Source organism: Neovison vison, chromosome 3 (genome assembly GCF_020171115.1).
Source record: "Neovison vison isolate M4711 chromosome 3, ASM_NN_V1, whole genome shotgun sequence".
NCBI classification, from domain to species: Eukaryota; Metazoa; Chordata; class Mammalia; order Carnivora; family Mustelidae; genus Neogale; species Neogale vison.
Genome location: NC_058093.1, coordinates 232,956,177 through 232,977,860, shown reverse-complemented (window position 1 = coordinate 232,977,860; position 21,684 = coordinate 232,956,177). Strand labels below are relative to the sequence as shown.

Here is a 21,684-nt window from a genome sequence, read left to right as displayed (position 1 = left end):
GCCAATTAACACACATTTTGTATGTTCTATGTATTATGTACTGCATTTGTACAGTAAAGTAGGCTAGACAAATGAAAATGTTAAGAAAATAAGGAAAAGAAAATAGATTTACCTTACTGCAAAACATTTTCGTGGAAGTGGACCTGCACAGTTCAAACCCATATTGTTCAAGATCCAACACAAAATTAAAGTTGCAAATATCCTTTGATTTAGCAGCTCTGCTTCTATGAATTTCCCAAGTCAGTCAAGGATATATACATTTTGGCATTATTTATAATGACAAAAGTTTGGAAACAATCTAAAAGCCCATCTACAGGAAATTCATTAAATAAAAATGGTACATCAATCCAATGGAATTCTACGTAACTGTTAAAGAGAATGGGGACACTTACTCTGTGCTGGTACAGAACCATCTCCTAACACACGATTAAGTGAGCAAAGCAGGATGTCTGGGGAAGGGGAAGTGGGGGCTGAGAGCCGCATTCGGAAAAGAGGGAGATTCACTTTTCAGTTTGTCTCTGCTGATAAAGCTGATCTCCAAACCTATTGCCCCTTCTTCCTGGGCACACTGCTCAATTTCCCACACTCCCTTATGCGGAGGAATGGCCAAGTGACTGAAGAGCCAGTGAAACAGTCTCAGTCATAAAAACTTCCTCTGTGCCATCTTTAATGCTCTTTTTGCCTCTGGTTGTCTGAAATGACGCCAAGCTCCACGGTAACTTTGGGAATCAGCTATTAACCTCAGAGTCATACAAGGAAAAGAGACTGGGTCCCTGGGCTCCTGCCTGGAGGGGAACATCTGTGTGAGTCACAGTGCGAGCAGGGACTTTATTGTAGGTAGTCACTGGAATTTCCTGGCATATCTGTTACAGGAGCTCTGTTAATTAATGTGTTATCCTTTTGTGTGTTTTTTTTATTAAATATTTTTATTTATTTGACAGAGATCACAAGTAGGCAGAGGGGCAGGCAGAGAGAGGGGAGGGGGAGAAGCAGGCTCCCTGCTGAGCAGAGAGCCTATGTGGGGCTCAATCCTGGGACCCTGGAATCATGACCCCAGCCGGAAGGCAGAGGCCCTAACCCACTGAGCCACCCAGGCGCCCTGTTATCCTTTTGATATCACATTAGCTCTTTAACGCAAAACAAAACACACACGCACACACTACATAGACCATGTGAATCTCCATCAGACTTTAGAACACCTTTGCCTGGCACTTAATACCTGGCACTGGTCAGCCTCTTCAGCCTTAGCTCCAGTGGCTGGAGTCTCAGTAGCAACCCATACCCTTGCTGCCTACATCCGCCCCTTCCCTCTGCTTCTTTGCTGGCTAAACACAGCCCAGGTCTTCCTGCCAGCTTTCTTCAACTCCTCTCGGACTTTGGCTAATCCTCTGTTTGCAATGCACACGGCTGACCTTATATCCATCCCCCTTCCTAGCTAAGCTGCTCCGATTCCTCCCCGGCTCCCCAGTGCCCTGCTCCAGGATGTTCCTGGAATCAAACGATCTGCAAGATCCTTGCCCCCACCCCTGCTCTCTTTAGTGCATTCTGCACAGAATGAGAAACCAGTGAGTTTAAGATGCAAATCAAGCACTCCATCCTTCTGCGAACTCCTCACCACTGTAACATCTTCTGAAGACAATCAGGTCTCACTTGTCACTTCCTGACCAAAGGATTTAAAGACAGTGCTCTGCTCCAACCCTGTCTTCACTCCATTCGGTATCTTCACATTCCTTACCACTTTCCGAAATGACCTCGCGTTTAGTTTAAGGTCGGCCTCTCTGACGAGAGTGTAAGCCTGCGTAAGTCAAGGCCAGGGTTGCTCCGGGTCGGGCCTGTCCACGTTAGGGTTCAGACACACGTTAGGGGTCCGATGCACGCTGCATCTGCGAGGTCGGGTTATTGCTGACACCCGGTGCGCCGCGCGGGGGGGCGGTAGCTAGGCACGAAAGGGAGCGGAGGGGAATCAGCCCAGGGCCGGAAGCCGGAGGGGGCGCCGCGGGGCAGCCTCGCAGCGGACCCGGCCGGGCGGTGGTGGGGGGAAGTGGCAGGCACGCCCCCGGTGCCCCGCCCCGCGCTCGCCCATTGGCGGCCGCGCCAGGGGCGGGGAGAGGTCCCGGTCGCAGTGACCCCCCCCAACCCAGTACTGCTGCCCTAGCTGCGCCACCCCGCTGCAGGGCACACACAGTCCAGTGCGCCCGCTCCCTCCGCAGCATGTTGCGCGCCGCTGCGCTCGCCGCCGCCGGCCTCGGGCCCCGCCTGGGCCGCCGTCTCCTGTCGGCCGCCGCCACCGAAGTGGTGCCGGCCCCCAATCAGCAGCCTGAAGTCTTCTACAACCAGGTAAGGCCGCCGGCCCCGGGGCTTTGTTCTCTCAGGGAGAAGGAGCCCGCCGAGTGGGAAGGCCCTGGGGTTTTTTTGGGCCCCATTTTACCGAGTTGGGGCTTGAGAGGTTTGCTGCGTTTGGGCTTTACGCACACCTTGGCCTTCCTTCCTTAGCATTTTGGCCCCTTCACCAACTTTGACCGCCCCCGTTCCATCCTCCGGCTGTGACTTGGGCTCTTATTTGTTCTTGTCCCCCCGCTGTCTGTTTTCCTGCGCCCACTCGGGGTTCCAATCTCCGCCCCTCGGTCTCTTAGTCGCTGCAGTGTCTGCACTGGGCTTTCCTCATGGCCCACCCAGACGACGTTTCCATCAAAGTCCGTTTAGCGGGAGCTTTTCTGTCTTTTTCTTGGCCATTTCTTATCCCTTCATTCTTGCCCACGTCCAAGGAAGTCCCCAAGGAAAAATGAGAAAAGGAGGGGGCCTTCTCAGCTGAAGTTCACCCATTCGCTAAGGAGAGGCCAAGGCACCTCGGCCTGAAGCGCTCACGTCCACTCTGGGGAATGCGGAAAGGGTTACGGGACCTTCGCCTCCCGGGTGCCATCCAAATGGTGTCGGTGCCCTCTAAGGAGCTGGTTTTTCTTCCAGCAAACCAAGAAGGGGCTTTCCGGGATAATACCGATTCCCAGAGGCCAATTTCTTGCTCGGAATACTCTCTCTTTAGATCTTTGAGTTTGGGTAAAGTGCTGGAATTCCCAGAGCAGGAAGCCGTTGTGAAAAGGGTTCGTTTTGTATGTGCAACAAACCGCCCTTCTGTGAGCTTCAGATTTCTCTTTCTGTAAAGAGGGAAGTGGATGAGAGGGTGAGCACCGGGCCTCTTACTTTTGGTGAACTCTTAAAGCAATAACAGCTGTCCTCTGTGCACCTGCCACCATTCTGTTTTGTCAGTTTCATCCTTACAACAGCCCAGTGAGGGGGGCACTGTGATCATCTCCATTTTATAGATGAACAGCCTGAGTTACAGAGAGATTTCGCGAGTTGCCCGAAGATTGAAGCCACTGGCAAAGTTGGGGTTCACATCTAGACTCCCAAGGGAAAGCCTGTAACTAGAATGTTCCGTGCTACTATTGATGCAACTCAGGGTTGGAACAAAGGGGTCACTGCCGATTTAGGACGCCATAGAGCTGATCCCTGGCCGACTACTTTTAGCAGTGGACCTGCTTCTCTGGCCCAGAGCTGGGCTGCAAATCTGCACACAGGTGGTGGAGAAAGGCACAGCTCTGTGATTGTAAGGAGTGTTACAAATGGTCACTTGCAAGGGAATAAAATCAAGATAAAATGCCCTTTGCTTAACACAAGCCCCAAAGGCAGCAGCTTTTGTTCTTTTGGTAAGCTGCTTAATGAGGAGTTCATGGTCGGAAGATTGAACATCAGAAAGATCACACAGAAATATCCTTAAGGGAAAGGTGACAGCATCCCGGGCCTTTGTGGACACAAGATCTAATTAAGATCTTCCTCCTTTGTGGTCACATGGAGGTGAGGAAATGTCATCCAAATGCACATGCACATGGGTCTTGTAGATAGCGGGAGTCCTGCTCTCCAGACTTAGTGTAAGTTGGAAAAGAGTGCAGTCTCCCTGCAGCAGCTTTCCTTTATCACATTTGAGATCATAAAAGTAACAGTTGTTCACTGTAAAATTACAGAGTACAATAACATTTCCCCATCTCCCACTGCACACCTCCAAAGAGCACTGTTAACAGGGAGGTCTGTGGTCTTGCATTTTCTTTGTGTGCATGTGAGTAGGCATGCACCAGATTTTTTTTTTTTTCATAAATGAGATACTAGCACTTACTGTTCTGAAGCCCTGTCTCATTGAACAATGTTATCTGAGTTATCCTTCTCAGCACATTCATATCTTTTTTATTCTTCCCGAGGTTGCAGTGCATCCCACCATGTTGGAACTGGCTGGCTCTTAAAGTTCCTTGGGCAGTTCTCAGTGTTGCATTGTTGCTAACCCTGCTGGCAAGCATGACATAGTCTAATCTGAATATTTTGAGTCTCTAAGAGCCAGGAGCTCCGGTACAAATCAGATCATATTCCTGCACATTTCCCAGGGTGTTACTGAGTCCTTGAATTTCAATGAACTGGTCTGGAGTTAAGCTTCCCAAAAAGGAGCTTGTCCAGTAGGCTTTGAAGTTGCAATTCTGCAGGCTAGGTTTTCTTGCCAAGGGCCTTTGCAGGGGCGTGTGGGCTTTTGAGTGAATGTCCCACTTCAGGCTTGTTGGCTCTCTCACCTGGATGGGTGGGAGGGGTACAGGCAACAGTTCTTCTCCTTCCTGCCTCCTCTCAATCCAAAAGAGTTTGAGGAGGGTGGCTTGGTCCACCTTCCTGGGGTCCTCTTGCCTCTACTTGTCTTGGGCGAGGCTATAGGGTAGGGTAAACTTACTGGTTGGATTGGGAAGATTTCAGAACACGTTCTTACCCCACTCACAAACATGGACCTGTAGGGGGAGGGCCAACCTTCTTGAAGATCAACACTTCTTATCCTTGGCGATTTCAGAGACACACCTCTGTCAACAAACTGATTTTCATTTTTCATTCTGTTTCTCTTTCCTGATTTGGAGAGTAACCAAGATCTGGAAGGACACTAAAAGGAAAACCCAAGGGACTGTGGCTTCAGCAAATAACCTCCCTGGCTGGAGTGTGACAGTTACTTTCATCTTTGACATCACCAATTCATGTTGGTTGATAATAAGTACCCCAAGTTTTTTTTTTTTTTTAAGATTTTATTTATTTATTTGACAGAGATCACAAGTAGGCAGAGAGGCAGGCAGAGAGAGAGAGGGAAGCAGGCTCCCTGCTCCCAGGACCCTGAGATCATGACCTGAGCCGAAGGCAGCGGCTTAACCCATTGAGCCACCCAGGCGCCCAGTACCCCAAGTTAAGCCCTGCTGATTTTAGAAGCTCCTGAAGTTAAGCCCCACTGGTTTTTCAAAGCCAGGTATTATGGGGACTGTCTTCCCGATGTGATTGCCAGTGCCTGGTTTGCCTAATGTAGGGTCTGATCTCTTGTATTTGCTTCTCCGTGTTTGTGGTGTCCTTTCCCTTTGTCTTGCCAGAGGTTTGGTTTCCAACTCTGTCTCTATCCTCCTACCCTTCCAGTATGGCCTCCTGTCTAAGATGAACTGTGGAAGGTCTGTCCTAGCAGTCCTCAGGTGTTTTCAGAGGCAGTTGCATAGATGTAGCTGTTATCTTGGAATGTCTGTGGGACAGGGTGAGCTCAGGATTCTCCCACTCTGCCATCTTCCGGACTCCCCATGTTGGTTGATAATCATTATGAAGAACGGAATATTGTTAGATACCATGTTGCCCTCTGGACTCAGACCGCCTGCCACTCACTGGAGTTCACTTGGGCAGGTTCATTCATTCCACAGATACTATAGTTGTAATTTGTTTCCTGAAGGGGGTGAGCTAGGTCCTGGTAAACTTGAATTTGGGGTGAGTTAAATTTGTGTCTCTGTTCTTAGTTTTTTGACCACAGCACTCAGGAACGAAAGAGAGAACTGACAAAAAGGAAATCAGGAAAGGATCTCCCTGTATAGAATTTTGTGGTTACAATATTAATATGTCCTCAGTATGAAAAGACAAGTATTACAGAAGTCTGTGTGGTGGAAACTCACTGGAAATACACGTAGGCATGCACAGATGTTCATTGCCGAGTAGTTTACATTAGCAAAGACCCAGGAAGCCGGCTTGCCGTCCATAGGGAAATAGAACGGGTGCTGTGGTTATAGGAAGGAATAATTCAGCTCGAGCAGTGGTTATAGGAATTCACTGGAGCTGTACGAGTCGTGGGTCTCAAAAAACAATGTGTCAAGGCAGGAAAGGGTCTGGGATTCTGCAAATATAAAACTTACTGAACTACCCAAACAGACTTTTACACTGAATGTGAGTAGACTTGTAAGGGATATGCACATTGGTGTGAGGGTTGAGGGAGGGGTGCTACATGGAGAATCTGTTTGTAGGTAGTGGTTAAAGGGAACTTTGGCTTTAATTAAAATGTTTTACCTCATTAAAGGTAAGTAACCTGTAAGCAGATATAAAAAGAAAAAAGAAAGTGACAGGCCTCTGATATCCCACACCTGCAGATAATCACTGCTAACAGTTAGTATATACAGAAGAGAAATTTTATTTTCCTTGCTTTCCTTGGGAGATTCTTACATAATGAGGCACAACTTATGTTGGGTTAAGCAGTGGTTTGAAATGTTTGGGTTGAATGAGTCAAGTGAAATATCTCCCTCCACACTGACCATACTGGTTTTATGGCTTGTGAAATAATAGATTCAGGTAACCCAGGAAATCAGAAGAGTTCACCAGGCCTTCCTTGGTACCTCTGATTCTTCTTCTTCTTCTTCTTTTTTAATTTAAAGATTTTATTTATTTATTTGACACAGAGAGAGAGAGATCACTAGGAGTCAGAGAGGCAGGCAGAGAGAGAGAGAGGGAAGCAGGCTCCCTGCTAAGCAGAGAGCCCGATGCGGGACTCAATCCCAGGACCCTGACTGAGATCTTGACCTGAGCCAAAGGCAGAGGCTTAACCCACTGAGCCACCCAGGCGCCCTGGTACCTCTGCTTCTAATAATAATTATATTATAACTGAACACAAATGCCTTTCATTACCTCCCACCTCTTCAGAATCTGTGCATCTGTGGAAACACAGAGTTACAAGCGACGGGCTCTAAGGTTTGTGATGTTGAGCTCAGGTGGCGAGGAGAGTTGTGTGTACTGTGGACATGTGTACAGATCCCCTGATCAAATAAATTGTAATTACTGATCACTTAAGTTCTGTCAGTCCCCATGCTGAGGATGTATAACTACATTTTTACCTTTTATCCCTCCAGCAACTGTATGAAGCAGGTATTGTAGCTGTTACAGATATGGGGAACTAAGGCTCAGGCAGGGCACATTAACATTAAGTAGTAAGTTTGAAACCAGGGTTCCGCTGTGATGTGCATGTCCTTAGTATGTCCTTAGCCACATTCTGTGGTACCTCATGACCAGGCCCTATGGTCAAAAAAGGATGTCAGTGTTTTTTGTTTTAAAGATGTATTTATTGGGGGGGCGCCTGGGTGGCTCAGTGGGTTAAGCCGCTTCCTTTGGCTCAGGTCATGATCTCAGGATCCTGGGATCGAGTCCCGCATCGGGCTCTCTGCTTAGCAGGGAGCCTGCTTCCCTCTCTCTCTCTCTGCCTGCCTCTCCGTCTACTTGTGATTTCTCTCTGTCAAATAAATAAATAAAATCTTAAAAAAAAAAAAAAAAGATGTATTTATTGGGACAGTTGGGTGGCTCAGTCAGTTAAGCATCTGCCTTCGGCTCTGGTTATGATCCCAGGGTTCTGGGATGGAGCCCCACATCAGAAGAGAGGAGCCTGCTTCTCCCTCTGCCTGCTTGTGCATGTGCTCTCTGACAAATAAATAAATAAAAATCTTAAAAAAAAAAAAAAGATGTATTTACTTGAGAGAGACATGGGGGAAGGGCAGAGAGTTAACAGACTCCCCTCTGAGCGCAGAGTCCAACTTAATAACCCTGAGATCATGACCTGAACCGAGATCAAGAGTCAGAGCTCAACAGAGCCACCCAGGCACCCGAAGGATGTTAATATTTAGATTACTGAATATTTGGATTACTGAACTTACACATTTGCAATCAGAAGGAAGGAGCAGTGTTTGTGTTCACATGTGTATTCGTAGCCCCTAGGCACCGAGATCAGAAATATGACTGCTGCTCAGTAAATATTTATTGAAGGCGATGAATGGAAACTATGTTTATAATTTTCTGTTCTAGTAGCAAGGAATAGGAACACAGTATTTCCACTCAGAAGGGGAGTGTGAATAAGAATGTGAAAACGTGGGGCGCCTGGGTAGCTCAGTGGGTTAAAGCCTCTGCCTTCGGCTCAGGTCATGATCCCAGGGTCCTGGGATCGAGCCCCACATTGGGCTCTCTGCTCAGTGGGGAGCCTGCTTCCCCCTCTCTCTGCCTGCCTCTCTGCCTACTTGTAATCTCTGTCTGTCAAATAAATAAATAAAATCTTTAAAAAAAAAAAAGAAAAGAATGTGAAAACATGAAGGGAGGGCTAAAATTATCCAAGGGAAGTGATTGCAGCAAGATAGAGGTTGCTGTGTCATGAGCCCAGAGGACATCAACAGACTGAAGACGTGACTGCTTGGCAGACAGTCCGCAGTAGAACCCACCGTCCCACCACCGTCCCATGGTGAATGTGGTGAAAAAAATCCAGGAATGCAGGATAAAATGCCCTGGGAGCTGAGGAGAGGAGGCAGGGGCTTGGGTCAGGTGCCAGAATGTTGCCAGCAAACCTGGGGGAGGTGGCTGCCCTTGGCTGCCCTTGGCCTTGTCACCAAACTAACCCCGAGGTTTCAGAAATGTGAACAATGTGGCATTCCGTGTTTCTCTTGAACTTAGCTCCTCAGAATCTTGTAATACGAAAGATAACATCGATTTTCTATTGGACACAAGTTATCTAACTGCTGTTGAAAAAGCAAATGCCAGCAAGAGTCTGCCCCATTTCCTCTCTCACCCTTGGGGAAAGGAACATACTGTAGGGACATATATTTCCTAGGTAACAGACCCCCAATTCTTTCATGCATCAAAGCCCGAATTAAAACCTTCCCCAAAGCATCCTGTTACATTGGAGCTGCTGAACATCACCAAGCCTGTTCTTGGAGACCCTGCACAGATGACGACTGTCCAGTGTCTTGGGGTTGGGGGTGGCACTGGAATGTCACTCTGTCCTCGCCTTGGTTAGGCCTCCTCCCTGGGGTCCCCAGCTTCTGGGCACCGACCACACCACCCAGGTTTCTGGAGGCAGCCCAAGGATCTCGTTTCCCTCTAACTCAGCAGTTCTAATTTTTATGGGGTCATCGGTCCCAGGTTTGCAAAGACGCATGTCTAAGGCTGTTTGCTACAGCAGCACCGTCAGGAATAGTGAAATTCATCCTGAAAGCACACGTGTGGGAAATGCTAACATGAACTGTGGTCTGTTCATACTGAGGACTGCTGTGTTGCTTAAAATAATGGGGTGATCTGCTTGTGGAATAATGTCCAAGAAAAACCGTTACTGAGAAAAGCAAGTGAAGAAATTAGAAAGTCGATGATCCCACTCAGAGCAGACACTCCCGCCTCTGTCCCATTCCCTGCGTACCCCAGCACCAGCACAGCTCCCCACACACAGCAAGTGTGGGATCCAGCGCCCCCTTCTCCTGTCCCTCACCCTTACTCTGCAGCCATGGGGCCCTTTGGGTTCCTCCTGTCCCCAAGCTCTTCCTTCAGGTCCCGTGTCGGGTGTCATCTGACTCCCTGGCCTGTTCCTCACTGTTGCCTATTTGTTTGTGCCTTTCGCTTTGTTGGTCTGCTTACTGATTGCCTCTCTCCTCCTTAGGACTTTAGCTCAGGGAGCCAGGACTTCGTTTTTTCACTCAGTGCCCAGCATGGACATGGCACTCTGTTAAAACTGATGGACTGTGTGGATGAGTCCAACTTGTCCAAAATGAAGGGAGACATGTTTATTAAAATACGGAGAAAATACAGCATGTCGATGGAAGAGCTCTAGGAATTTTGCCCGCAGTCCAGATTCTTAGCGTTAGCTCCTGATGTTGCTAGGATGTCTCTAGGATAGCCCTCTGCATGTTGCTCTGCCTCTAGAAACTTGAGTTTGGAAGTGTGAGCTGGGAAAACTACCGCCCACAGTGACTGACTTAAGCCTGTTTAGGGAGTGAAGCTTTGGGTTTCGGGTGAAGAGGTTACGAAGCTTTTGACTTGATACCAGCAGTTGTTTACTTAAGTGAATGCAGTGAAACTCTCCTCGCTTGAAGGAGAACTTTGGCCAAGGTTCTGAGTGAGAACAGTTCCTACACTGCTGCCCATCCCTGACTGAGGGTTGGTCGGGGAGACCACTGAACGCTGGCTCTAGGAGCAGGGAAGTGGGAACTCAAAACAAGGAAGATTCTGGGTTCCTACCAGGCACATTCAGGCTTATTTTATCAGCGAGAAAGAAGGGTAGATTGTTGAAAATCCAACAATGGAGACGACCCAGCAAGTTCAAGGCTTTGAAAGGCAAATAGTGCCGGGGAACCCGTCTTCCCACAGTCCTAGTGTAAGAACAGGGCAGTGGTGTGGGCCCGGCCCAGGGAGGAAGGGGTGAGGCCTGGGGGTTCGGCTGACTGGCCTACTTGCTTGCTTCATACTTCTGATCTTTGCAAAAATAACAATCAAAACTTTTTTAGGACAAACTAATTCCGTATGCTGTGGTACAGGGAATAACACAGGCAGAGGTATACGGATCTGCCCGGCTTTTGCTTCGAAAAATCTTTGGCCTGAGAGAGCCACAGGGTCCAGAGTTTTGTCGTACTTGTGGTGACTGCTGTGGTAAGAGCCACTGTGTGCAGAGTCCTGGCTCGGGAGCTTTATACCCGTTGTTACATTTAATCTTCACATCAGCCCCAGACAGATTCTCCCCCAGGGACTGGTGAAGCATCTGGAAGTGCAGGGATTAGCCACAGCTGGTGAGGGGTAGAGGTGAGCTTCCAACCCAGGTCTGTGTGGCTTAGAGGTTGGTGCTTTTTTACACCCCCCAGAATAAAACCCCCAAATCAGACCTGCACTTGGGCAGGATGTAAACCATGGAGATGGAGATTAGGAAACAAGAGTTCTCACCTCCTTGAAGGCACATACTTGGGCTCTGACTGGAGGCCAGATTGGGAGGAGAACCAGGTAAAGAGCTCACCAGTAGGGGGAAGCCGATTCTCAGGGGAGCATGTGTGCAGGGCTGGGCCCACTGGAACTCAGGGCCACTGGGCTCCGAGCCAGACCTCTTCCTGCCACGCCCCAGCAACAAAGGTGTCTGTGTCCCTCAAGATTCACGATCAGCCGGCTAATGTGAATCCACACTGCACACTTCCAGAGACTCCCGATGATGTTTACCTATGTGCTCCTGCTAGATGCCGAAAGCCTTTCACTGTAGGTGCGTAGCTGCGGATTCTGCCCTGATGGTGGGTGGGGATGGTGCCAAAATACCAAATGTGAGCCTGGGAAAGTGACCCCTGGTAGACCCTTTCCTAATGAGCTCCTTCGTGCACCACCCGGTCCCATGGGCCCCGACACAGCCTTGCTCCTCCCAAACTTTGCACATTCACCTGGGGCCCTCACATGCCCCGTCACGAGGGGTAGTGTGATGATTCTTACTCCGGAGTGAGGTGAAGTTCCTTGCCCCGTGTGAAACAGCTAGGATCAGAGGAGCCCGGGTTTATCCAGGTGTTCTTCCTGACACTGCTCTTGACCATGGAGCCGGGCCAGCCCTCCCTGGGTCCTGCTGGCCCCAAACTCTTTGGCCTTGGCCAAGCTCCAGACTTTGCTTTGTGGCTTGGTCTTGTTTGTGGTCCTAGACTCTGGCCCAGAGTAACTGGGGATGGCTCCCCAGGGTCCTAAGCCAGAGCCAGGCCATGTTGGGATGGTGGGGCCAAGGGGAACCCTTGAGGAAGGAAGTGGGGGTGGCCTTGAACTGATGTTCACCCTGACTATGATGTTTGTGCAGCCCGGCTAAAATGACCAAGTGTCCCTGACCCCCGGACCAGCTTCCCCATCCTGAAGGGGAACAGCTTGTTGGGAGAGTTCTTCCCTATTCTCCCTTGAGGCCATCGCCTGGCTCTTAGAAGCAGAGAGTGAATTTTGGCACTTGACTAAGCAGCTTTGGATAAGGACCTTTTCTTTGAATGAAGAGGCTTCCGTCTGTTCCTGCCCTGCCGCCACTACTTTGGCCTCATTAAACCAGCATACAGTCCCTCTCCAGACTTGATTGCTGTTAAACCTCACAACAGCAACAGCAATGACTGGTGACAGGTGCTGAACGGAGGGCTTCACAGGACCCCCCCTCCTCTCTGATCCCATCTCCTAGCATTTCCTTCTTGGTTAGCCAGTTAACTCTGGCCACTTTCATTCTTTCTCAAATGCATTAATCTTAATTCCCACCCCAGGGCCTTTGCACTTGCTATCCCTGCTGCCTGGTCTGCTTATCCTCCTACTCTTCCTGTGGCTGGCTCCTTTTCACCAGTCAGGGCTTGAGTGAAGTATCTGCTTGTCACAGAGACCCTACCAACCATCCCATGTAAAGTTGTCTGTCTTCCCCCACTTTCTTTGTGGATCCTGTTTTTCTCCTCTGTATCTACCCCTGCAATCTGAGGTTGTCTTGTGTATTTCTTCTCTACTTGCTTCTCTACTGTCTGTACCCATCAGAGCACCAGCTCCATGAGAGAGAAATGTCCTTATTGGGTTTGGTTTCCACTGTGTCCTCAGCCTTAGAACAGTACCTGGCCCATTGCAGGTGTTCACTGCACGTTTACTGAATCATTAAAGAATATTCTGACCCCATTCTCAAGACAACCCTGTGCAGTAGTGTGCTAGAGGAGAGATGGCTCCAAATTCTTGGCCGCTCCTTCCAAGGAGTAAGTGGCAGGTCTCTCCCCTTCCCTGAGATCTGGACCGTCCCTGTGACTTACAATGACCTGTGGAGTTTGGTGGTGGAAATGAGGCTGTGTGTCTTCAGAAGCTGGATTTTAGGAAGCCTTTCAGCTTCTGCGTGGGTCTCTCGGAACACTCTCTGGGGAAGCCAGCTGTCATGGAGAAGGCTGACGCACCTGGGTCTGCCATACAGTCAGGAGGCCTAAGCAGACATGTTTGTGGTGCAGAACCCCTAGTGCACATCCAGCCCCAAGCACTTTCTCTGCAACCCCATGAGCTAGCCCAGGGAAGCCCTGTGCAGCTGAGCTCAATCAGTGGACACGATTGTGAGAGAAGGATGGATCATTAAGCTACCGAGTCCATACTGTTGTCCATACTGTCCAACAGTGTGGACAACTGATAAAGTAGACACATTCTTTTCATTTCTCAGGTCAAAGAAACCAAGGGCAAATGACTTACCCAAGGTTGCTTGGCAGAGAAGGCATTCCGACTTGGTTGTCTCCAGGGCTGGGGCTTTAAATCTCCTGCCACATCATTCTAAGGCTAATTCATATGTGTTCTGGTTTTTTTTTCCCCTCCCACATCGCTGGTTGTTGGTGTTGGGTTGAGAGCCGGTCCTGAGAACTTTCTTCCTTCTCGTAGATCTTCATAAACAATGAGTGGCATGATGCTGTAAGCAAGAAGACATTTCCCACTGTCAATCCATCTACCGGAGAAGTCATATGTCAGGTAGCTGAAGGAGACAAGGTAAGTGACCTACCTTGGGCCGGGAGCAGGCAAGGATGGTTTCATTATTTACTTTTTATGTTTTTATGGGGTTGAAACTTTACCAGGAGTGTATTATTTTCATAACTCAGAAATCTCAATGAATATCTTTTGAGTAAATGAATCAACAGAAACTTTTCCTTCAGACAAAGGTGCTAGATTATACCCAGGTTCAGTAATTCTCACAGCAGTAGAATTGTAGACTCGGAACTAAATTTGGGAACATCTAATCCAGTCTCTCTTTTCTAGACCTGAAAGTTGAAGGTCAGAGAAGGGAGGTACACATCTAGATAGAGGCATCTTGTGGACTAGAATTTGGGTCTCCTGAGATCTAGTCTAGTGTTGGTAGTGTATTTTGTTGGAATTATATATACTTGCAGTAAAAAATAGCAGTAAGAATTTTACGACTTAAAAACTAGACTTTCAGGGGCGCCTGGGTGGCTCAGTGGGTTGGGCCTCTGCCTTCAGCTCGGGTCGTGATCTTGGGGTCCTGGGATCGAGCCTCGCGTCGGGCTCTCTGTTTGGCGGGGAGCCTGCTTCCTCCTCTCTCTCTGCCTGCCTCTCTGCCTACTTGTGATCTCTGTCTGTCAAATAAATAAATAAACAAAATCTTTAAAAAAAAAATTAGACTTTCAGTAAAAATCTATCTTCCTTCCTTATTTTCTTTCAAAAAACATTGAGAGGTGCCGGGGGGCTCAGTCAGTTGAGCATCTGACTCTCGGTTTTGGCTCAGGTCATGATCTCAGGGTTGTGAGGTTTTTTGCTTTTGTTTTTGTTTTTTAAGATTTTATTTATTTGACAGAGAGAGGGAACAAAAGCAGAGGGAGTGAGAGAGTGAGAAGCAGGCTTTCCGCCAAGCAGGAAGCCAGATGTGGGGCTAGATCCCAGGACCCTGGGATCATGACCTGAGCTGAAAGCAGACGTGTAACAACTAAGCCACCCAGGTGCCCCTCAGGGTTGTGAGAGTGAGTGCCACGGCGGGAGGGGGGGTCTCTGCTCAGTGGGGGGTTTTCTCTTTCTCCCTCTGCTCCTCCCCTACTCATGCTCGCTTGATCTCAAAAATAAATCTTAAAAAAGAAGAGGCATTTAAAATATTTTAAGAAGGCCTCTTGCCCTCTGCTTTAAGACAGTTTTCTATATTCATGTATAAAGCCCTGCTTCCTCTCCTAAAAGCAAATGTGAATATAGTACTTTCTTGGTAGTCTACTTTTACGGTAGGTAAAATGGTAAATATGTTTAATATTAATGGAAACCATGCTTCCAACCTCCTGATACACATCTCCCTATATGAAAAATGCTAGCTGTGTCGATTTTACTGCTTCTCCAAGGAGAGAGAAGCTGGTTAAACCTGCATTTGGTGGAGACTACCAGTCATCGGAGAAGGAATGTCTAAGTTCTCTAGGCTTGCTTTCTTAGGAAGGGGGGAAAATGGTCACACTCTAAACACAGAGCCCTGAATGTTTTCCTCCAGAACTCTTTGGGGAATTCTGAGGTGAAAATACAGAAACGTTAATAGTCAGGATCCTCACTCCCTCCGTGAGTCCTGTAAGGGAGAGTTTGAAACTCCACAGGAGAGCCCTTCCTGGTGGGGAAGGGCTGTTTGGGTCAGGTTTCCACAAAGCATTGACTGAAGTCCCATACGGGTGTTTGGCAGCAGGGTGGAGACAGTGCTGAGAAGGCCTGAGCTTCCTCGGTGGGTGTTTTCCAGGAAGACGTGGACAGGGCAGTAAAGGCTGCCCGGGCCGCCTTCCAGCTGGGCTCACCCTGGCGCCGCATGAATGCATCCGACAGGGGCCGCCTCCTGAACCGCCTGGCCGATCTGATTGAGCGGGACCGGACCTACCTAGCAGTGAGTTCTCCCCCCTCTCCCCTCTCATCCCACCTGGTGAATAGGCTCAGAGCATCCCACAGCCAGCCCGGAGGGGGCTGCTTTGCTGACATGTCACTGGTCAGAATGGCATAGACTGGGCGTTTGGGGGTATGCCCCTGTACCAACCAGAGGAACTTCTCATTGTCTCCTACGATGGCTAAAAAAGGAGGAGACTGGGGGTGGGGAGGGGAGCCACAGTGGAGAGCCGTTACTGAGACCTCCAGGGACGGACATCTCCCTTGGAGCCCCTCTGTGGGGTGGCTGCTAGAGGCTGAAGAAACCAAGAGGCAATGCCCTCTCCTCTCCCCAGTCCAATCTGCAAATAGCAGCCAGAGTGAATCTTCTAGAAGGCAAATTATACCATGGTGTTCCCCTCTGAAGCCTTCCACGGTATCCCGTATATTCTTAGGATAAAGTCCTATTCCCTTAACATGGTCTACAAGGCCCTGCCTCATCTGACTCCATCTCCCAACTCATGCTGGACTGTGGCCCTCACACACACACAGCTCAGCTCAGCAGCCTTCCCTCAGCGTCTTGACTACCTGGCTTCTTTGAGCCCCCAGGGCCTTTGTACATGCTGTTCCCTCTGCTTGGGGTGCTTTTCGCTTTGTCATCATTTGTACCTTCCCTTTTGCTTAGTTACCTGCTACATATCCTTCAGGTTTAGGCTAGAGGGTTTCTCAGACTGGGCTGGGCAGCCTGGTTTCTCCTTTCTAGCACTCTTTAACATTCACGATTGAGGCTTCAGGTCATGAGTCACTGGCGCTTTGCTCATTCAGCCCCTATGTTTGTCTCTTATCCCAGCCCCTGGGTTTGGCTTAGAGCAGAACCTGCCTGTGAAGTGACTGCATGAGAAGTGGTTGCTCCATTCCTCTCCCCACCCCTTGCTCTCCTGCCTTTGGAGAGGGAGGGGCGATGGGCCAGAAAGGCCACAGCATTCAGTGGCACAAAGTGGCCCATCTGCCCTTCTTGGTCTGTGCTGAGATTCAGCACTGGTCGCCATTGACTGCTGTGATTCAGTCTTGTGCCTGCACGTCCGTGCTGACCGTTTTCTTTTCTCAGGCCTTGGAGACCCTGGATAACGGCAAGCCCTATGTCATCTCCTACCTGGTGGATCTGGACATGGTCCTCAAATGCATCCGGTATGGGCTCAGGCTTCCTGCTCTTATATTCTGGCCGTGCCCCAGGGGAGCAGGTTTTGCGGGGGCCAGAAATTAGATAAATTTAACAGGATCACAGGAGTTGGAGAAACATGTTCTGTGAGATTCCATCTTAGGAGAAAATCCCTCAGTACCAAAGTTATAACTTACTTGTAAGCATTTTCTCTTTCTTCTCAGGGCAGTTATGGTAATTTCTATGTTAGATGGAATTTGTCCATTTCATGTAGGTTATCTCATTTGTGGGCTATAGTTGTTCATATATTCTCTTTATAAGGTAGTGGTAATGTCCCTGCTTTCATTTCGTTTTTCAGTTCTTTGTGTCTTCTTTTTTTTTTCTTAGTCTAGTGAAGGGTTTGTCAATCTAGTGAGTTTACAGAGAACTCACTTTTGGTTTTGTTGATTTCCTCTGTTTTCCTGTTCTCTATTTCATCTGTCTCTGCTGTAGTCTTCTTCTTCTTTTTTTTTTTTTAAGATTTTTATTTATTTATTTTATTTACTTATTTATTTGACACAGAGAGAGAGATCACAAGTAGGCTGAGAGGCAGGCAGGGGGTGGGGCACGGGAAGCAGGCTCTCTGCTGAGCAGAGAGCCCGATTTGGGGCTTGATCCCAGGACCCTGAGATCATGACCTGGGCCGAAGGCAGAGGCTTAACCCACTGGGCCACCCAGGTGCCCCTGCTGCCGTAGTCTTCTTGTTAGCTTTGGAATTAGTTTGACAGACATCTTAATGCCCAAGAAATACAGGATGAGGAAAAAGAGCTCTGCTGGGGTCTTTAGGGATGCAGGTAACAAAGCCTCGGCCTGACTCGGGCACTGTGGAGGATCGGGGGCCTTAAATCCAGAAGGCTGCTGAGCCCCACTATGGTTTATGTCAACCCTCTTGCCTCATCGTCTCTCAGTGACCCCCTGGCCACTGTCAGGGCCAGTGTGCATGCTGGAATGTGGGCTCGCTTCTGTATGTGTGATCCTACCAACTACACTGCAGTCCTTCTCCGAGTGCCAAATGCCAGAGTCTTAATGCCAGATCCAGAGGCCAGATGCTGCCCTGATTGGCTGGCCTCGAGTCTGACCAGCTGTGGTCCAGGTGGACAGATCAATGTGCAAATAATGAGTACTTCCCTGTGACCCTGTGGACAGAGATAGAGGAGAAGAAGCCGTGCTGGGAAGGTAGGGGTTGGACAACATAATGGGTTCTCAGCCAGGGTATTGGTCATATCTCCCAGGTGATGGCTGGCAATGTCTGGAGACATTTTTGGTTATCACAGCATGGCGGGGTCGGGGGGAGGTTTGCATAGAGGCCAGGGAGGTTGCTAGAAAGCCTACAGTGCACAGCACAGCCAGTATAGCAAAGAATTTTCCAGCCCCACATGATCTTAGTGCCAAGATTAGAACACTCTGTGAGGATGCCCCAGAGAGAGCAGCCTGGGGAAGCTCGGGCTAAGTTCTGTGCCCTCCTGAGTTTTAGGAATATGCCTTTGTGCTGATTAGGTAACCATTCTGGGGCTCACAAGACACACGTACAGACTGGGAGAAAGGGAGAGAGAGGTACTGCTTTCCCTTGTAGAGACTGGCAACTCCCTGGCTGTTTTTCTCCCCAGGTTCACAGACCTGTGTTCGAAGCCTGGTCAGCGTGGAGCTCAGACTCCCGTGGCCATCCGCTCATTTCAGAATGCTTCCTTTTACCCGACATTTCATCTTTCCCCTTCTCTCGTTTTTCCCACTTCCCTGAAAACATCACCTTTACGTGCTGGAAATCCACGCTGCTCTTTTCTCCCTTTCTCCAGTGTGCTGGGCTTTACTGTCCCCTCCGTCCGTGAGTCTAGACAGAAGGCTTTACGAGGGGTGAGGCCAGCTGAAGATTTGTTTCTGGTGGCCGTTGCCTCAGTCTTTCCTTGTCTGCATACAGGAAGTGCTGGCTGTTAGAGAGGTTTTCACTTCCTTACCAGATCCGACCCATGGTTCTCAAATGCTAATCTGTGGTGCTGGGCTGGTTCAGCAGTCAGAGTTTTTCATAAATCTGAATGTTTATGAAAAATACTGATTCCTGGGGATCAGCCTCAGAGCTCCAGGTTAAGTAGGTTGGAAGTGGGCACCTGAAACATGGTGTTTTTTACAAGCATCCCAGGTGACTCTGAGGCTTAGATGTTAGTTATCTGGAGCTGGTTACTGTGACCCTAGCAGTTACCCAGGAAGTCTTTCTCGGATTAAACCAAGAGCAAGGACAATGATCAGAAGGACTTAATTGGGCCTGTTTGAGTCTTCTCTTCCTGCCAGGGTGTACAGGGGTCCCTGCCAGTCATTGATTAAGCTTGGATTTTTTTTTTATTTTTTTATTTTTTTAAGTTATTACGCTGGCTGGGCTGATAAGTACCACGGGAAAACCATTCCCATCGATGGGGACTTCTTCAGCTATACCCGCCATGAACCCGTCGGGGTGTGTGGGCAGATCATTCCGGTGAGTGTTAGGCTCCTAATAAACACAGGAAAGCTTATCAGGAGTGCCTTGAGATGCAGTGATCTCAGACAGGCTGATTGTACAGGTGGTGGGGTCTGTGGATGCTGTCCGAAGGCAGCCTGGGTGGTGGGTGAGAACACAGGCTTTAACAAAGCCAACTGGTGCTGCCGTGCGTGGACTCTGACTTTGGGCAAATCACTGATCTCCCTAAGACTCAGTTTTCTTATCTGAAAAGTGGAAGGGAACACAGCACTGTCTCAGGGCGGGGGTGGGGGGGCATATAAAATGCAACAGCACAGCATGGAGCCTAGTACGGAAAAAGCTCTAATGAGCTTGAGTCGCTCTTGCTCCCATCCTCCTGCCTTGTCCATCTGTCTTCGACTCACAGCCAAGTTGTGGGGGTAGTGCAAGGGGCTCAGAGAAGTCGGTGCAGCCTCTCCTCCCTGGGCTACCCCCTGCCCTGGCCAGCTTCGGTTCCAAGAGGAGTTACTCTTTATTGCAGTGGAACTTCCCGCTCCTGATGCAAGCCTGGAAATTGGGTCCAGCCCTGGCAACTGGAAATGTGGTTGTGATGAAGGTAGCCGAGCAGACTCCACTCACTGCCCTCTATGTGGCCAACCTGATTAAGGAGGTGTGTGGTTTGTGTTAGTCTTGACCTCTGAATGCCCTTGTACAGGCTTGCTCTTTGGGGGTACTTAAGAGGGGCTTTGGGGGCCCCAAAGTGGGGTAGGTGTTCACAACACAGGGACTGAGCCCGCCCCCACCCCCTGAACCTCATACAGGCCAGCCAAAATGGCTGTCCCTTACCTGTTTTCTACACTGAGTTTCACTGTCAGACCCCTTCGAAGAATGAACATTGTTCTAGGTGAATGCCACTGGGGAGAGGCGGCAGCCCCAAGGAACCCTGAAAAGTAGGCTCTCTGCTGTGTCATTTGGAATTCCTGAGCAGTGCCCCACAGACTGGTAACTGCTTGTCTGGGTACTGGGCAGGCTACTTTAGCCTCTCCGGGAGGGGTGTGTGCTTTTTGGTCCAAGCCCTTTGGAGCAGGAGAATGACACCCAGTGTCCCTGTCTGTTTGCCCACAGGCTGGCTTTCCCCCTGGCGTGGTCAATATTATTCCTGGATTTGGCCCCACAGCTGGGGCTGCCATTGCCTCCCATGAGGATGTGGACAAAGTGGCCTTCACGGGCTCCACCGAGGTAAGGCATCACCAGGACCTCAAGCTTGTGGCATATTCGACCCAAGTTCCCACTGTCCTCCAAGGATGATGCATTGAAAATTCGCCTTTGGGTACTGCGTGGAGGATCCCCCAAGACGGCCTCTGAGGAGCCTAAGTGAGGGCCCCACGTGGCCAGTAGTGGCTGTTGGGGTGGAGCCCTCTGTGGGTTGCTTGACACTTTGGCTGAGTTGAGGGGCCAGCACGCCACGTGGAATAAAGAGGCCGAGGTCGTCTACATCTCATGAAGGCCAGAGCTGACCTACTGTCCGGGGTCAAAGCCCTTTGGCGGTTTTAGGCTCCTGGACCAGCACTGCCCTGACAATTACAGAGCAGGGACTTCGGGAAGACATGAGTTCAAATCCCAGCCTTGCCATTATGACATGGGGTGATTCACTGAATGCCTTCGGGGCTTCATTTGTTTTCTTTAAAATGAGGATGGAAATACGGAGGCAGTGGAGGCAGTGGAGACAATACGTGTGGTGTAGTGGGGAAAATCAGGGGCTCCAGAGTCTTACTGTTTCAGTGGCACTTACTAGCTCCGCCATCTTGGGCAGGTCACTCAGGCTCCCGAAGCCTCTGTCTCATCTGTAAAACGGGGATGATAAGTGCATCCAGCTCACAGGATTGGAGTAAGGGCGATGAAGCTTACGACGCGATCAGCAAGGGTCTAGCTCAGAGTAAGTGCTCAGGGAGGGAATGCATGAGTAAGGAGTGTCGTGCAGCTCTGTGCCAGGCCCGGGAGAAACAGGGATAGGTAAGAGGTCTGGTGATCATCTCCTTCAAAGCAAGGACGGAATTCCTTCTGAAGAGTAGCCTTTCCTGTCCTTGAATTTCTGCGAGGCTTCATCACATGGCTCCAGAAAAGGCACACTGAATACCATAAGGAATGTGGTCTCAGATCATTCCCCCAGAGGTAGATACGGCCCAGCATTCTGTCCATGCGCAGTGGCGGCGGCTCTGGGAGGGCAGGGACAGAGCCCAAGAGAGCATGGTCCAAGCTCTTCCCTTGCTTTGCTGTTGCCCAGATGAATGCCTTGAGGTGCTGCTGAGATTCTCACCGAGGGGATGGTTTTCTGACAGAGACAGATTTGTTCATTCAGATAGGTTCAGATGTGCCAGGCTCTGTGAACAAGGAGGTGAGGAGCCCCTCATCATTGCCCCCACAGAGCGTGCCATGGGCTGGGGGACCACACTCAACTCCACTGTGGGAAGGGGGCAGGATAGCGGTTTGACCCGGTGATGGACTCATGCTGCCCAGGTGTGAATTCCGATTCCACATTCACCAGCTGTGTGACTTTGGGCAAGTGACTTGACCACTCTGAGCCACAGCTCCCACATTTCTGAAGCAAGGCAAAGAGTCGTGCTTA

General features: G+C 49.5%; 2 protein-coding genes across 3 annotated transcripts in view; one reads left to right on the top strand and one right to left on the bottom strand.

Annotated features, from left to right (window-relative positions):
• Nucleotides 1–21,684, bottom strand: part of LOC122903422 (BRCA1 associated protein) — a 154,668-nt gene that overhangs the window by 89,874 nt on the left and 43,110 nt on the right. For both annotated transcript variants that reach the window (XM_044244259.1, XM_044244258.1), the window contains exon 3: nucleotides 13,306–13,516. The gene's annotated coding sequence lies outside the window, so the exon portion shown is untranslated. The remainder of the gene's footprint in view (nucleotides 1–13,305; nucleotides 13,517–21,684) is intronic.
• ALDH2 (aldehyde dehydrogenase 2 family member) overlaps nucleotides 2,197–21,684 on the top strand; it is a 32,335-nt gene continuing 12,847 nt past the window's right edge. The window contains exons 1-7 of the mRNA XM_044244261.1: nucleotides 2,197–2,337; nucleotides 13,489–13,593; nucleotides 15,320–15,460; nucleotides 16,544–16,623; nucleotides 18,986–19,097; nucleotides 19,600–19,728; nucleotides 20,184–20,297. Coding sequence (XP_044100196.1) covers nucleotides 2,212–2,337; nucleotides 13,489–13,593; nucleotides 15,320–15,460; nucleotides 16,544–16,623; nucleotides 18,986–19,097; nucleotides 19,600–19,728; nucleotides 20,184–20,297 — 807 coding nt within the window. The 5' untranslated portion in view covers nucleotides 2,197–2,211. The remainder of the gene's footprint in view (nucleotides 2,338–13,488; nucleotides 13,594–15,319; nucleotides 15,461–16,543; nucleotides 16,624–18,985; nucleotides 19,098–19,599; nucleotides 19,729–20,183; nucleotides 20,298–21,684) is intronic.